Source organism: Manacus candei, unplaced genomic scaffold, assembly GCF_025592945.1.
Source record: "Manacus candei isolate 608988 ecotype Guabito, Panama unplaced genomic scaffold, ASM2559294v1 h1tg000067l, whole genome shotgun sequence".
NCBI lineage: Eukaryota > Metazoa > Chordata > Aves > Passeriformes > Pipridae > Manacus > Manacus candei.
The window spans coordinates 5,042,772-5,059,013 of record NW_026138115.1 but is presented as its reverse complement, the minus strand read 5'-3'; the positions used below and the strand labels follow the sequence as shown (position 1 = coordinate 5,059,013).

At 37.3% G+C, this 16,242-nt stretch overlaps 1 protein-coding gene across 3 annotated transcripts in view; it reads right to left on the bottom strand.

The window, feature by feature from the left end:
* Positions 1-584: 584 nt before the first annotated feature.
* EML5 (EMAP like 5) overlaps positions 585-16,242 on the bottom strand; it is a 115,136-nt gene continuing 99,478 nt past the window's right edge. For all 3 annotated transcript variants that reach the window (XM_051806583.1, XM_051806584.1, XM_051806585.1), the window contains 8 exons: positions 15,307-15,421; positions 14,637-14,825; positions 14,296-14,468; positions 12,923-13,085; positions 11,894-11,997; positions 10,211-10,364; positions 9,277-9,377; positions 585-8,962 (listed from right to left, as the gene is read on the bottom strand). In XM_051806583.1, coding sequence (XP_051662543.1) covers positions 8,926-8,962; positions 9,277-9,377; positions 10,211-10,364; positions 11,894-11,997; positions 12,923-13,085; positions 14,296-14,468; positions 14,637-14,825; positions 15,307-15,421 — 1,036 coding nt within the window. In that variant the 3' untranslated portion in view covers positions 585-8,925. The remainder of the gene's footprint in view (positions 8,963-9,276; positions 9,378-10,210; positions 10,365-11,893; positions 11,998-12,922; positions 13,086-14,295; positions 14,469-14,636; positions 14,826-15,306; positions 15,422-16,242) is intronic.

Genomic DNA, 16,242 nt, shown 5'->3' with positions numbered 1-16,242 from the left:
TGTGTTCTGTTTGGGTAATGTTCCTTGTTTAAGATCAGGTGTGTTGAAGAAGAAAGTATGTCAGCAGAAGGGCTCAGAAAGCTTGTTCCTGAATTCAGATCACACCAGAACTACTTTTTGTCCAGCAAGTGTTTGGTACAGTGCACACAACTGCTCTGCTGTTCCAGCACCAGCACTGAGCTCTCCACCCCAGCACAGGGAAAAAGAGCAAATGCTTTGGCTTTTAGGTGTTTTTCAGCACAACAGACATCATAGCCCTTCCACTCTCTAAAACAGGGAGAAAACTAAAACAAGGGAAACAAAACACTTCATAAGTCAGAACAGTTAGAGAATTATTGATGCTGTGCTCCATTTAAAAAGCCTCTGAAATGCCACTTCACTTGAAAATAAATGCTCTCAGATGTCTCCATTTATACCAGGAAGAAATAAGATACCTCTCTGAACCTCCTTCTGAAGAATCCTTTATTCCTACCGGGCACATTCTGTAATTCTCTCCTTCAAGAAAGTTCCTGTGCCTTATGGCAAAAAAATAATCCACACACATGCCCATATATGTTTAAGTGGTATTAAAATGATGAAAAATGTTGAGCAGTAACATAAATGCACTTTTTTATTAAATCTTTTTTATCTTTTGGGGAACTACATTTGCACAAAAATATACAAAAGAATTTCTTTTTACAAATATTTACATTCAGTATCAGAAAACAATGTTAGCTACATATTTTAAACTTAAATTTGACAAATATAGTCTTGAATTCTGAAACTTAACACTCCAGGAAAGTATTTTTTAAATATTTTTTTTTAAATAAAGTACTCAAAGTTCATATTCAAATTTAAAAAAATCTTAATTAATGCAAAAATCTGACATTTAATTTATATATATGTGTATATATATATATACTTTAAATAAACATACAACATTGTTACAGGAATTAGATGTTCATGGTGGAAACCAAAATGGAGTACAGTTAAACCCATGATCCTTATCACAGTAATACATGACCAGACCTTTGGACTAGTTTAAAATACTTTTTTTTTTTTTTTTTTTTTTTGTTAAAGCAAGAGGGATTATCTGACACACTCCATAATGAAACAACAAATCTGAACAGACAACTGGATTTTAAGCTTAAAGACCTACAGTAAAATACTTTCTTAGGGTGACCTGACAGGGGAGTGGAGGAGGAGAGGATGTGGTCTGGTGTTGCAGGGAGCACTGGAATGGATTTCCAGATGAAAGACTGCAAAGAACATCATTTTTTTACAGCATTTCCCAATGCCTTCATTAGCTGTCCCTTGCAGAAATAGCTGCCACCATGAAGCTGTTTTCTGTGTGAGATGAGGAGACAATAATTTGTAAGGGCAGCAGAAGACCAGAACCACCTCCATGGCTGCACTTCATCTGTGCTGGGTTATAACCTACTGCACAGTGTTCAGTGTGAGAAAAGGAGCTGCTGCTTTTTCTCTGCTAAAAAATAGTGAATGAAAATCAAGCCACAAAGCTGAAAGTGTTATGTTGGTTTTTGTTCTTGGTTTTTTTTTTAAGGGAACTGCTCTAATGCATTTAGTTTTTTACATTATTTCAAGTTACCATTGTGGTCTTGAGCATATTCTAATGTGAAATTTTACATTAAAAATGCCTTTACTTTCTTCACAAATCAGTAATGCAGCTTTTCCATTGCTTAATATACTATGCTGTATACCCGTAACTGAACTAAAAAGGAGAAACAAAGCTTATAATTACTGGATACATCTTAAAACAAACAAACAAACGAGCTATTTCGCACCCGAAACCACAACACCATGGTACGCAGTAGCAAGTAAAGGAAAAACAGACCAGAAATGTGTAAAGTACTACCCAACAGCACCAACATTTCACAAAAGTACAGGAAACCATTTTTATTTCATGCAATTTGTGCCTGTGTTCATGCTTGGTGTTTCCTTAGAAAGGGTATTCACTGGATTCCCAAAGAATACACTGGAGAGCATGTCCTGGGTGCAACTGGTGGTTGAAAAAATCGTGGCATTACAGCAGTACCACTTCCAGCTCCACTGCATGGAAAGATTCCCCCCCTCCTCCCCAGTTGCAAGAATTTGCAACTAAGTTAATAGAGAATTAATTTTCAGCAACATAATGCTTGGTATTGGCTTTGTATTGCAAAGCACCCGAGTAAAAGCAAAGCTGTGGTAAAAGCCGACCTCTCTCAGCCACTCCATTGGGAAAAATATCTATTTGGCAGCTGGGGGGGGTTGGGATAAGGGCTTCTGTGAGAAGAAAGAAGAGTAGTAATAGCCAAAGCTAATGGATGAATAATTGGAGAATTTTACATGAAAAGGGTTTTTTTTGTTTTCTTTAAAGGCTTATAATCCTGCAGAAGACTGAAACTAAAATACCCCCCTACTATAGCCCTTCTTCAGAACCCGCCAATGCAATGCCTGTTTCAATAATCTACTTTTTTTTCCTTAAGCCCTCGTCTTTTCCCCCATTCTTTTACAAATGTAGAATGATGTGAATCACACACATCTTTACATCACTGGAACAACCATGACAATAACTGGGGGGACATCTTTAAACACAAAAGACATTTGAAGTTTGTTGGTTTTGTTTTGTTTGAGGTTTTTTTGTGGTTTTTTTGTTTGTTTTGTTTGTTTTTGTTTTTGTGGGGTTTTTTGTTTGTTGTTTTTCAATAAGCTCTAACATGACATCTGTGCCCAAACTGAGCAAGATAGATATGTGTTCCTAAGGGCAAAATCACTTTGTAGGGTCTTGGAGTTATCTCATGAACAGCAACAGAAACTCAGGAAACTCATATTTTGGCTTATGGAAGAGAAATCCAAAAATACCAAGTATAGAATATTCTGCCTCTCACATCCCAAACTCAGTCCAGCTATTCACGCACAGCTTTTGTGCTTCTTACAAAGAGTTGCTACGGGTAAAGGTCCAGAAGAACTCTACTGACTTATTTCTGCTCAGATATATTTGTAGGACTACATTACATTCACCTGACTTTGTATATGGAGGCCCATGGCAAGGAATCACCAAAGGAAAATTGAGCTCATATATGATCTGAATTGCCCTCTGCAGTTACCTCTCTCTGTCACATCCTGAGTTAAATATAATAGAGCCCATGACTTTGATGTCTGTCCTCTTAAATGTTGTGAATGCCTGGGAACAGAACCAAGAACTGGTGAATAAAGTTTCAGTGGGAAAGAAATAAGAGAAGCAGTAATCGATACAGCTTGATTATGAAGAGTTTTCTGTATAATATTTCTTTGGTTTAATAATTTTTGTTTAAAGAACATATTTCAGAAGAGGCCTATTAAAACAATCAGTGTTTGGTTTAGGTGGAAAGATGAGTAGCATTTTAAAATACATCCTTAAACTCTTTTGCCTGAGCTCTCAATACAGAGCACTTTTATCTTTATAAGTACTTTCTTTGTTCCAACATGCATCCACTGCCACTGTGGGTGATCTGCATTAGCTGCTGAACCTCAGCACTCAACAGGTGTCCCACAGGAATGGGAGTGGAGAGAGCAATGAATGCGAGTGGCTGCATCATCCCAAAAACAGAGCAACCAAAGTTGCCTGCAGCCTTTCCTGAGCTGTCTGCTGCTCTCCAGTCCTTGCTCTTCCAAGGAGCCACTGAATACTTTCCATTTGAAACAAGATGTTTGCCACCCACCACCAGCCATATCAATTCTTTGGTCTTGCCTTTCCCTGTTTATGAGTGCTCCTTCCTCTGCTTTCCTTTCATTTGCCTTTTCTCCATCTCAAACAATTTCTGGTTTCCTGTTACTGTTTCCTCCACCTTATGTTCCATAATTCCAAAAAGAAGTAGAAATTATAAGTATCATGGAAATTATAAGAATTGCCTATTGTGACTGTGCTTATACTTTTAAGCACACCCACTGGGGATGGGGAAGAGAACATATGTTCCATGATTTCCTTTTTTTCCTCTTTCTTTCCAAAGAAGTACTGAATGGGTTGGATTGCTGGTTTCACAGTCAATAACAAACAAACAAACAAACAAAAACAAACAAACAAAAAAAAAACAAACCCAAAACAAAATAGGTGAAGGTATCAAGGTTATGACTGGTTTGCTGTTAGTAAACTGAGAAAGGGATGGCAAGCATTTACCTGTTCTAGCGTCAAGTAGACTGGACAAAACCCACCTAGTACTTCTTAGTTACAAATAATTTTGGCAAGGAAACCTGTTGTGGCTTTTATTTATATTATACACCTAAAACTATTTTTTTTCCCTAAAATGAGATATGCAGAGTTCAAATCTGAAGTCAAAGTTAATTAAAGAGCGAAGTTGAGGATAGTGAAAGAAATGGGCTTGGTCTAACCACACCACAGTGATTGGTATAAAGAATGACAGCAGGCTTTGGCAAGCACATGGATCTATCCACATGAGCAAAAATCAAATGGTGCTAAAAATTTAGGACAACAGAGCAGATTGCAAGGAAGCATAAAAAACCAGTGAGAACAAAAACCCATACAAATGCAATACGAGGGGATATTTACATCACTGATGTGGCAATTTACTTTGTGACTTGCAATCTTACTTCCCTTTCTGTAGAGTCTACAGGATGCTCCACTGTGTCCAAAACACTGACAAGACAACATCTGTCTATAGCTTATGCTAACAGAATTTAAAACAGAAAAATCTTAAAGGATTAAGGCTTGTCACATGACAATGAGATAGGGAACATGTCACCTTGCACTCCATTTAAAGCACTGCATTTGAATCCGAGATCCTTTGCTTGTCACACCACTGCACCAGGCACAGCAAGTCCAACATGGGACTCCAGTGCCCGGCTTTGGAGTCACCCCCATGTGCATGTGGAGACTCGAGCACTGTTGGTGCAACCCAGAGAGCAGGTGAGATGCTGCACAGGCAGGAGCTCAGGGCTTATTGAAGGGCACTGTGTGTCTTGGCAAACAGTGGGGTTGGAGTGGTTTAGGCAGCAGCTGAAAGTGGGTCATGGTTTTAAACTAAGCCACTCCTGAATGCTCTCAAAGTCCTGCTCTTGGTATTGAAGTCCTTTATTTCAGTCTAGTTTCTAGACTGAGGAGACAACCCATCTGCAATGTGCCTGCTTCCTGATGGTAGGTCAGCACTAACCTGGACTTGCATGAAGTTCAGTTATGCTGCAATGAATCTTGCTAACACTGAAACACTGATATAGAGCAAAGTCAGACGTTCCTCTGAATATGTGCTTTCCTTCAGCTGTCAACAAGTGATAAAATAGGCTTAATTTTCTGAAATCCTTTCCTTATTTTAGTTTTACACCATCTCTTGCTTTCCCTAGCAAAATCAGAAAGTCATATATGACAACTGCCTCCTTGAGAATAAAAAAAAATAAATTAGGATTTCAAGTCTAAATGATTTGACATATTTGGCTAATTTGCTCTCTCTGACCTAATTTTCAACTACATTCCTCAGTTCCTGCACTGTGGCAACTTTCAGTTCTAAACGTGTTTAATTTTGCTTGCTCGTAGGAGCTGGATTTTCCTCTTTCTCTTTTTTTTTAAGCACACTTACAGCTTTCAAGGGCACATTTATTTTTTTAAGTGAAACGCCATTTTATTTTTATTGAATCAGTTTTCTAGTTAATTTCTTTTATTACTAACAATATTGATGACTAAAGATCCCAAAGATGTATGTTTGCCACTAACCAAAAAAACAAGCTACAGGACAAAATTATCCACTATGAGTGATTAAATTATAAAAGAACTTTCACCTCCCCTTGCCTGATGTTGTATAACCACAGAAGAGGTTTTCTTCAGCTTCAGGCAGAGCCCTCCTGCCCACAGTTCTCTCTGATGCTTCCAAATTAAAGTTTGTCACTACTCCCTCCACATTCCAGCTTCTTCCCTAACCTATCCTTCAGGGTTCTGTCATCCTCTGCCTTTTATGTGGAGCAGTCAGCCTTGAGCTCCCACTGCCTGTTGGAACACAGTCTGTTCCCACATACACACGCTTCAAGCATAGGTGGCAACAACGAGCAAGTTACTACAGTAGCATTTAATGTAAACAGCAAATGAGGCACAGTAGCAAAGCACCATCACAGACAAGAAGACCAAAAAAAACCCCACAAAGCTGCCAACTTTGATCATGCTTACAGCCAGCTCTTCTCTTCAGCACCTACAGAATATGCTCCAAATTGTCCTCAGGAAGAAAACTGCAACTGAGGCTCTGCTCACTCCTCTCCTCACTATTTGTGATCGTTCCCAGCTGGCTGATCCCATTTTACCTGGCAAACCACTGAGCGGTTTTGCCAGGGAAAATACTAGCTACCAATATGGGCTGCAATAGGAGGAACAATGCTGGTAGTTTAGTTTTTTAAGAGCTCCTCAGCTTCCAGCTCCCATCCCAGCCCTTTACAGTAGCAATGAGGTTTGGAAGAGAGTGGAGAAGCACAAGATCTGGAGGCTCAGCCCATCAGCCTTGCAGCTCCCGGGGCAGCCCTGCTGCAATTCGCCCGCCCAGTTCTTGCTTGTCTTTCACCTCTGGTGCGGCCTTGGGGATTCTTCAGGGCAAAAGCACCAATGGACAAATTGTCAGTGGAGAGGCACGGCATTAATGAAGAGGGTAGGGGGAGGGAGGAGAAGAGGACCAGTGACAGGGATCTGAGAAACAAACCTTCTTGATCCACATACCTCCTTTTTTGGGTGAAGGCCTGTGGAAGAGCTCATTAAGTGTAGGATTTTGAGGGGAAAACTCAGAGACAGAAAAATACGGACTTCGATCTGGCAGTCTGAGTAGGACAGACTATGAGGGAGCTCTTAACAGTCATCCATCATGATCCAAGGCAACTTTAAAATAGAGGCAGGATAAATCTTACTTCAAGTCAAGAACTCCTGCAGAGACAGGTTTAATAAGGGATAGAATCACAGCCATAGAATAGCACACTGCAACCTATTTCTCTGGTATAGATAAGATTTAAATGCCAGAGACTAATTTTCATATAAAACAGGCAGGTAGGAAACAAGGTTATGAGATAGATTAGGTCTAATCTCAATTCTCATATGTAATTCCCCTAAAGTAAAAAATGTTACCAGCAAGATCTCCCTGTACACTCATGACCAAATCCACACAGTGTTTGCTCCTGTAGAATAGCAGCTGCATGACTGGCAAGACTTTGCTAAGAACCATCATGCTGAGAAACCTGATAACTGTTTAGTTCATAAACTTCTTTAAAATAAATATTTGTTATAGTTTGATATATAAAATATATTACCTAAGACAGTTGGGTAACTAACTTTGTATAGAACATAACAAGTCTTTTTGAACGTAGGAGAGCACAGAGGTTTGGCTCAGTAACTTTTCTCCTTTTCTACCTGCAAGCCCTCCCATTCCCTCTGTAACCACCATGCACACAAGATACTCAGAAGAAGAGATGAGGTTTGTTTCTTTTTTACTTGTATCTGGCACAAAAAAATGCAAGAGATGAATAATACCAAAGCCTACTGACAGACCTAAACAAGTGCCACTGCCAAAGCAATGCTGGCTTACACAGAGAAAGAGAGCTTTATGTTCACAGCAGAATGCCATGATGAGAGCAGTGCTGATAATTAGTGACTTTGTTCCCTGCTATGTTGCATGAAAATTAACTGTCTGTAATGCATCTTTGTGACATGATTTAGACAAACAGCTGATGAAATCTTCCTCACTTGTACCCAAAACATAGCTTTGTTCAGGTTTTTTTTTATCACTGAAATGTTTTTCCAACTCAGAGTCTCAGTTATGTTACAGGATAGAATAAATGCTAGAGATGACAGCAGGTCCATTTAAAGAAGCATATGATTGGACATTTTTTACAATCAAAAGAGAAATCTGAGTAGAGACCTCTCCCAGATAGTCCTAACTCTGTTAAAAAGATCAAATGTACAAAATATAATGCTTGGAAAGTTTATATTCTCTCTGAATCTCCCTTATGATGCTGAGAAAATAAAATGAATTCATATTGCTATGAAATTCTATTTTTGCCACTGGTGACATCCAAAGCTTTATTGATTAAGAAGACTACAAAATCCTCACCCTAGTCCTCATTTCCAGCATGGAGGCTAACAGCCCAGTCAAGTAATACAGCAATAATCTCTCTTCCACTGAGAATACTTTTATTCACAAGGCAAAAATTGGAGTTAGACTTTTGGGTAGTGGGAAAGGCACTCGCAAAGTGAGCAAATCTATTTTTGCTCACAGAACTAATTTAATGTTTAAGTGCAACAAAAACACTAAATTAGCCATGAAGATCATGCATATCCAATGGCTTTCACCAGACATGACTGTGACCCAGGCCTCTAAATACAGAAATATTTCAGTCCTAAGGAATCAGCTCTGTTATTTTCTGCTTCACCAGATGATGTTTCCTTTTGACCAGCCATAGAAATATAATTTCCATTATAATAATTAAACATTTATTAAAATACTATTCATTTGAGAGTTAATATACTGTCTCTTTCAGTAATAAAATACGGAATACTCTTTTTATCTATGCTATTTAGACCTCAAAACTTAAATGAAAAACATTCATGCTGAAAATAGATCAATGTACAGCACTAGGTCAGAAATAGCATCGCTTGATTAAAACCCCAGGAACTTGCTGTGATACTGTACATTGATTAACAATTCACTTTTTCCGTTTATCCACATATTCCATTTTCAACATCTGGCAGTGAGTGGAATACCAACCCAGATTATCTGATACTGAAGCAAATCTAGCAGCCTCAGCATATCTGTGACAGTCCATCCTTCTGGCAGACTCTAGGTACCTGTCTTTCAGAGACAGAGTGCTCTGTGTCTTGGGGCAGCACCATTTCTTACACATGCAGGGCACAGTAGAACGTCACATCGCAATCCTGGGTATTTCATGCCTGGTACTTCATGCAGTGTCCTCTTGCAGGTCTCCATGTCTCTCTCAATGAGGCATATGCACACATTTCCAAACAAATAAGCTGTGTTTTCAAGCAGATATTAAATATGAAATACAGCAGACTACAATGTTGTTAAAAGAAACAGCTAACACAGCCAAAAGAAAAATTTCAGTTAAAAGTATGATGCTCTGAATACAGATGTTAATGTTTTAACTTATTAAATCTTAACTGTTCTCATTAACATTTGGGTTATTTATATATCCTTCTCTTCATGCACCAACAGGAAAGCAAGCACATGGATAAAAAGTTGAAGGCTGAACTCGAACTTTACATTGTTATGGACTGTCCATCTCTACTGCTGTGTACTTTTGGACAGCAATGGAAAGGATACATACCTGCAGTCGTCCCCTCCGGCACTGACCACGTATCTATCTCCACTTGTAAATCGAATATTAGTTAAGTGGGCTGAGTGACCTAAAAATCGTTTGTGTTTTGCCTGAAAAAAACCCCAAACAACAACAGAATGAGACAGTCTAAATATTCTGTGCCCTCTTGAATCAAACAAGGCATGCATGTTTTAAATCTACCTCTCTATTGAATCACATATTTATATCATTCAGAAGTTATATAGGTTATCGAATGTGAAAGATCTCCTGAAGGAGAACTACCACTGAGCTGCAGTGCAGAGTGAGATGTCACCAAATGAGAGAGCGCTTGCAAACTGGGAACAATGATCAAGTTGACACAATACCATGAAATATATCTTGTCACATGATTAACTTGTACATTTTGTGTAAAATTCCTAACACTGAAAAAAAAAAATTAATTGTAATTGTGTGAGCAGTTTACACTGTGCAGTCTCAAACCCTGAAAATTAACAGTGAAAGCAAATTAAAAGAACACTAAAAATTAAAATTATAAAAACAGTGAAACAAACTGACAGTGTTAGTAAAAAATACGTAAACCCTTCATCCATGGAGATACACAGATGGGACTAAAATCACCAGCTGTCTTCCTCACCTGTGAAAAGGATCAAAGATGAGGAAACTACTAAAGGCTTTGAGATTTTCAGTATGAAGGCACTATGCTAATGCAGGCTAGCAGACAATATCAGCATATAGAAGAGGTTATAGCAAGAGCTCTTGCTCAAAATGGTAGGAAAACTCTGAGGTGAAACATGCTTACAAGACTATGGAGCTAAAGTTATATTAAAAAGCTACAAATTTAGAGAAGAAAATATTTCAATCATATGTCTTCTACAGAAACAAGACAAGACCATAATATCAACAGTACTTATTGCTGTAAACGTGCAAAAAAAAAAATTCTTACAAATTTTTCGGGACATGGAAAGTCAAACAGTTTGACCATGCCAAAATCATCGCCTGTTACAAGATTGATTCCCGAGTGAGAGACACAAGCACAGTTTACATCAGCTTTTTCAGCATGCCTGGACCAGATTCCAATTACTTCATCCCCTAGAACACTGAAATAGAACAGCAAAGAGATTCTCTTGAAAACCACAGCAAAAACAATAGAGTAACAAAATAGAAAGCTGCTCGCATATTGTAACCAGTTCCATAAAAATGAAATTTTGACATTTTATTCTCACACATACATGACTTCTATAAGTTTTATTCTGTAATTAATTTTTGTATCATTCTATAATTGCTTCTGAAACTGATTCAGTGATATAATTCCCAAAATGTTGTAGCCCATGGCAACACTAAGAAGCAGAAGTGAAATCAATAGTACTAATATTGTCCAGTGAGGCATTTACAAAAAAAAAAAAAGAACAAAGGAATAAAGAAAGGACAATAGAAATAGAATAAGTTTCAGCTTATGCTCTGTTGATTCTGTAACTCTTTTATATCAATTGAAATTTTCTCTGAGTCCACTGAAGATTTAATTATTTTAAGATTCCAGAAAATTGCCTTTGCAAAGCCTTATAAAAAGGCTTTTATTCAGCTCTGCTTACCATGTATATGCATACTTCCAAGAAAGCACAGAAACAAGCATTTGTTAATAGGTGAATGATTTGGGAATTTTTCTGTGATTCTTTCCCCTCAATTCAGAGCATTCAAAAAGGCATGATTTACATCAGACACACTGAATTGGGTCAGAAAATACCAGTTTCTTGTTTTCATATCAAAGAGGTGACAAAAACTTATTACCCGAAGAAAAAACAGAAATCTAGAAAATGAGTCTTTCAGAGCCCTTTAAATGCTTACAGTTTTAGTTATGTCTTGCAGCAAAGTCAGGATTATTATTGTTTAAAGTGGTTCATATGTGGAAAACTTTCAGGTATTTATTCTCAATTTTTGTCTGAGGGTGATAATTAGAGGATAATTACTGAAAGCAGGCAAAGGAGACTGAAATGAGGCACAAAAAAATCAGATTTGCATAAATAGAAAACAAATTATTTAAATTTTAATTAAAAAAAAAACATGGTATCATTCTTCATGTAATATCTTGAAAGAAATATAATAATTTTAATGCATTTAAAAGTACTTTTGCATGCTTTTTTATTTGCAAATGTTAATAGCAACTTTGTTATACAGTTACAATTAGTCTCATACTATAAATAAACTTGAATTACCTCAGCTGTGTATTGTCTCTGATTTTGATATGTACTGTCTCTGGTTTTGAAATGTACTCTCATCACTATTTTGAAGCAAATAGTGCAGTATTCCAGATAATTTGCACAGTGCAATGAAAAAACTCCTGAGGTTGCAAGAGTTGCACCAAAGGAGCTAGAGATAGCCAGAGAGTAGAAAGGCACTTTGTCAGAGATCAGTGTTTATCGGACGTCCTCACTGTCACACAGCTCATGTCTGATGAGGGAATCTGCTGTGCACTGCCTTTTGCTGTACTGCTGATCTGTTGCCAGAGCAGATGGGTGTGTTAAAAGAAAATATGTGACTGAATGAAGGGATGAAATACGCTTTTAAACAGTAGGTGTTTCTCCTGGGAGTTACAAGTGTTTTAACAGGTGTAAATACGTGAATCATTTACCTTGTCCAAGTAGCCCATGTTATTCTGTCAATCACAGCTTGGTCCACAAGCTGTTTTCCTGAAGGCACTTCATACACTTGCCTTTTGTAAGACCCCGTAGAGACCTTTGAGATGATCACAGAGAATTTAGAATAGATTAACTTGTTTCAAAAGATGAAAGTATAAATCTAAAGGGCTTTGAAAAGCATTTTCTTGACAGTTATCTCTTACTCCATAAAGTAACTTAGCTATTAAGGAAACTTGGTCAATGAATTGAAAATTCTCAAAAATCCATACACGCAAAAAGCAACAGTGAGAAAGCATAAGATATCTTAACATTTAAATCTCTAATTAATAAAAAACAATTGAAACATCTCACATTCTGCACATATTAATTCTCTCTATATATTGTGTGCTAGTGTGTGTGTACACTCAAATAAGGCAAAATAAATTCCTATCTTTAAAACTGATGCAAAAGCATTCCTCTCAGCCTGTAAATGTTGATTTGATGATGAGAGAAGCTTACTTTTCCTCTCAGATGTGAGTAAAATATAGAAAGCAAACTATACAGAATTTATTTTGATTTTAAGAACTTTCTTGAGCCCTCCTATGGTTGGGAGTTGCAACACCATGATTTTGGTGACGCTCCACAAAGATTACCACTAAAATGATTTGTAATGCCATTGTTGGCATTACCCTGGGCAGAGTGTAATGGTCAGAGTCCAGGGCCCTGCTTGGGCCTGCATAATGACAGACTGTACTCTTTCCTCTTTTAAGATGGTCCATCAGCATCAGAGATAATAAAGCAGGGAGGCACAGTGATTTTGAATCCTGTTTCTCATTTCTATGCTTACTTCTTATATTTAATCTCCAGGAATACTGTTCAAAATTTAAGGCATCCACTTATCACTACAACAAAGTAACAGTCTAGTGACAGCAACATATTACCAACATTTAGTTACAAAATTTAGAAGTAGTCAAAGGAGAACACCTGCAGAACATCTGTTGCATGTTTTTAATTCAGTATCTTGAACAATTAATGATTGATACCTGGAGATAAGAGCTATCGGCAGAGAAGTCCATCTGGATCACAAAACTTGGGATATCTTTGCAATAGCTGATTCGATTTAGTGTGGGACCCAAAGTCAGATCATAAAAATCCACTGCATTCTCACTGGAACCGACTGCTAAGTATCGAGAATCTGGGCTAAACCTGAAGAGATAAACACAGGTTGGCACTTACAGCAGATTCTAACATTTGAGGAGCACACATTTGCATTTCAAGCATCTGCTATCCAGAACTAGAGAGAGGCAGAGTATTTAGTCTGTTAAGCACAATAACTTTTTAAATGAAATTTTCAGGGAACACATATCCAGTCAAAAGTGGCAATAATTTTGGTACAGATGACACATATAAGTGAACTGGGAACATCTCTTGAATACTTCTGTTCATTACCTGATGTCATGACCATCTCAATGGTCCAACAACTTGTGACATGCCCCTGATGACTTTGACTCTCAGATACTAAACTTACAAGGTTACAAGCTAGAAAAATTAAATGGTGTAAATGAAGAAAAGCCAGAGCTTCTAAATGAAATGTACTGAAAAGATGTGAAATCAGACCTTCTGTCTTCACACAGTGGGTTTTTTCCTCCGGTTTTCCTTTCTAGTCTTCAGTAGCTTCCTGAGCTGAAAAAATTCCTCACAGCCCCTTCTGTGTTACTAGGGCAGTTTATTTCTGTTCTCTCTGAAACGTACCATCGGACAGCTTTCTGATTCCAACCACCCCCTAACTCCTGCAAGGTCCCTGTTTGCTCATATTTCTCTGTCATCTCACTTAGCTCTCCAAAAGCTTTCCTCAGCTGATCGTGACCAGTTTATCCCAGAGAAGAAACTTCTTGTCCTCCACTCAAGAAATAGGCAAATTTGACTTCTAAATCTTTTCTAACAGACACAACGAAGAGCAAACTGACAGACAGGCATTATCTCTCACAATCCAGTCTTCATCTCTAAATTTCTGATCTCATTTTACCTCCTGCACATCATCTCTTACCTCGAGCGTGCCAGCTCGGCGTCATTGGCAAAACTGCTGAGGGTGCACTCAACACTACTGTCCACACTGCCAACAGAGATGTAAAACAACAACAGCCCCAATGCCAGCCACTGAGGAACACCACCCATCACTGGTGCCCATTCCATCAGTCTTTTTGACCGATAGCTCTCTCTTATCTTCATGTACCTCCTCCTTCCTTTTTATTCCTGGTATCAGAGTAATCACAAAAACTCCACAATTCTCTCATTGATTCCAGCTCTCTGAAATATCATTGCAATGCTCCTCAGAACACAAAACAGTACTTTTAAAACTCAAAATATTAGAGATTTCTAGCATACTGCAACAGGCAAAGGGATTATATTTTCTGACCTGATATCTTGAATTGCTGATCTTCTGTCTCTTTTTTTCCCCCAAATTTTTAGAGAGGTCACAAGCAAGATAATAAATTCTCCATTCTTCATGCCGATAGCTACCATATCACCTTCTGGGCTGTAACAAACAGTACGAGCTGCATGCCCTAAGCTGACTTTGTTTAGCATCTTCTGTGAAGAAATACAAATCCCAAAATAGTAACTGTTATGATTTGTCCATATTTTAAAAGCACCGTACACTAATAGTTTGTTAACATGATAACAGTATCAGATGGATTATTCTCAGAATACATTAAAAACCAAGTTTCAAGTCTGCAACACTACTAAACAACTACCTACCTTTTCAACAATATCCCAGAGTCTTACTGTGCCATCTTCTGCAGCAGAAAGGAAAAAATCTCTGGATGGATGCGTGGCTAGGCCCCAGATTGGTCCATCCATATGACCATTAATTAGAATGTTACATGCAGCATTTTTCTCTCCAACTTCAATTATTTCAGCATTTCTTGTCCCAACGAGAATTTTCCCCTTGAACAATAGTGAAGGAATTATCTCCGATGTAATATATTAACCACTCGTGATGAACAGTAATAAAGATATAATCTAGAGCTATAGTTCTGTCAAGAAAGTTTGCTTAAATTGAGTTGTTAAATAATCAAAGTTATTTTATTTTTTAAACTCCTCTGATCTATTGAAGTACAAAGCTGTATAGAAATCATAATGCTAGTTGAGTTATTGCTTGTAATGATACTTGATATTTGACATCCGAAGTGTGAAAATAGAAAAGAAATAATTAATTAGTCTTTAAAAAAATATATATGAATATTATCCTAAGTAAGACTGAGATCTCATGAAGTTCTTCTGCTGCAATATCCATTGTAGACACCTTCTAACTTAACCTTTAATTTCAAATATTAATTATAAAAGAAAGCAGAAGTCATTTATCTGATATTTACAGAACAACCTACAAATTATAAGCTTTATTTTACAGACAGGAGGTTTTCTTTACCTTGCCCCTACAAACAGAGCGAACACAGTCTGTCATTTGTCCTGTCTCTAGTCTGAAGGCACGACATCTTTTTAGCTCTTGATCCCATAGCTTAACTGCTCCGCCTTCCTTTGAACTGTGAAGACATCAGGAACAATCATAAGTATAATGGATGGCACAAAAAAACCAATTAATATATGAAAGAACTACGTTATTTAATGTAATATATTGCAAATGAGGCATTTTTAATTTGTTTTTTACTGAACTGCTGATGTTAATATGTTGAGCCTCCTAGCTAAGCAAGACATACTGATTCCATGTTCTTACTGTACTACTTTGCAGAACAAGTTGAAAGATGGGTGCTGCTAAGCTTAGTCTGAATGAGCAGCCCTGAGGGAATTTGTGTAGTTATAAGAACAGTTAAGTGTGTGAACAAACTGCCATCCCAATAATAAGACAGGCAGACATTATCAATATATAATTGAGGAAAGCAGGAAAGATATGTATTTTACTTCCATGAAATAAATGACAAAACAGTTTTACTTTTGTGAAAATTTCACTATTTTCACTGCTGTGAAATAAAAGACAAAGATACAGCAGAAAAAACACACATTAATTGCACAAGACACCCAACTAATAAGTATTAATTATGAAAACACCAAGTATTTCCCACCCACTTGCAAAAAACCTGGTATTTCAGTAAAGAACACATTCAAATAAAAAAGTTTCTGAAAAGGAGATAATGTTTACTGAATCAGTTATAAATCTGACATTTCCAGTTGAGCTGGAACATGTCTTATGTGTCTTCACAGAGAAAAAAATCTCCCCTAACAGACACAAAATACAATGTTCTACAATATTGGCTGCCTGTGTTACAACTTTGATTACTGAATGAACCTTGAAAAAGAATTTCAGAAAGTTTAATTAGAAATACTGAGTTTGTACTACTATTATTAA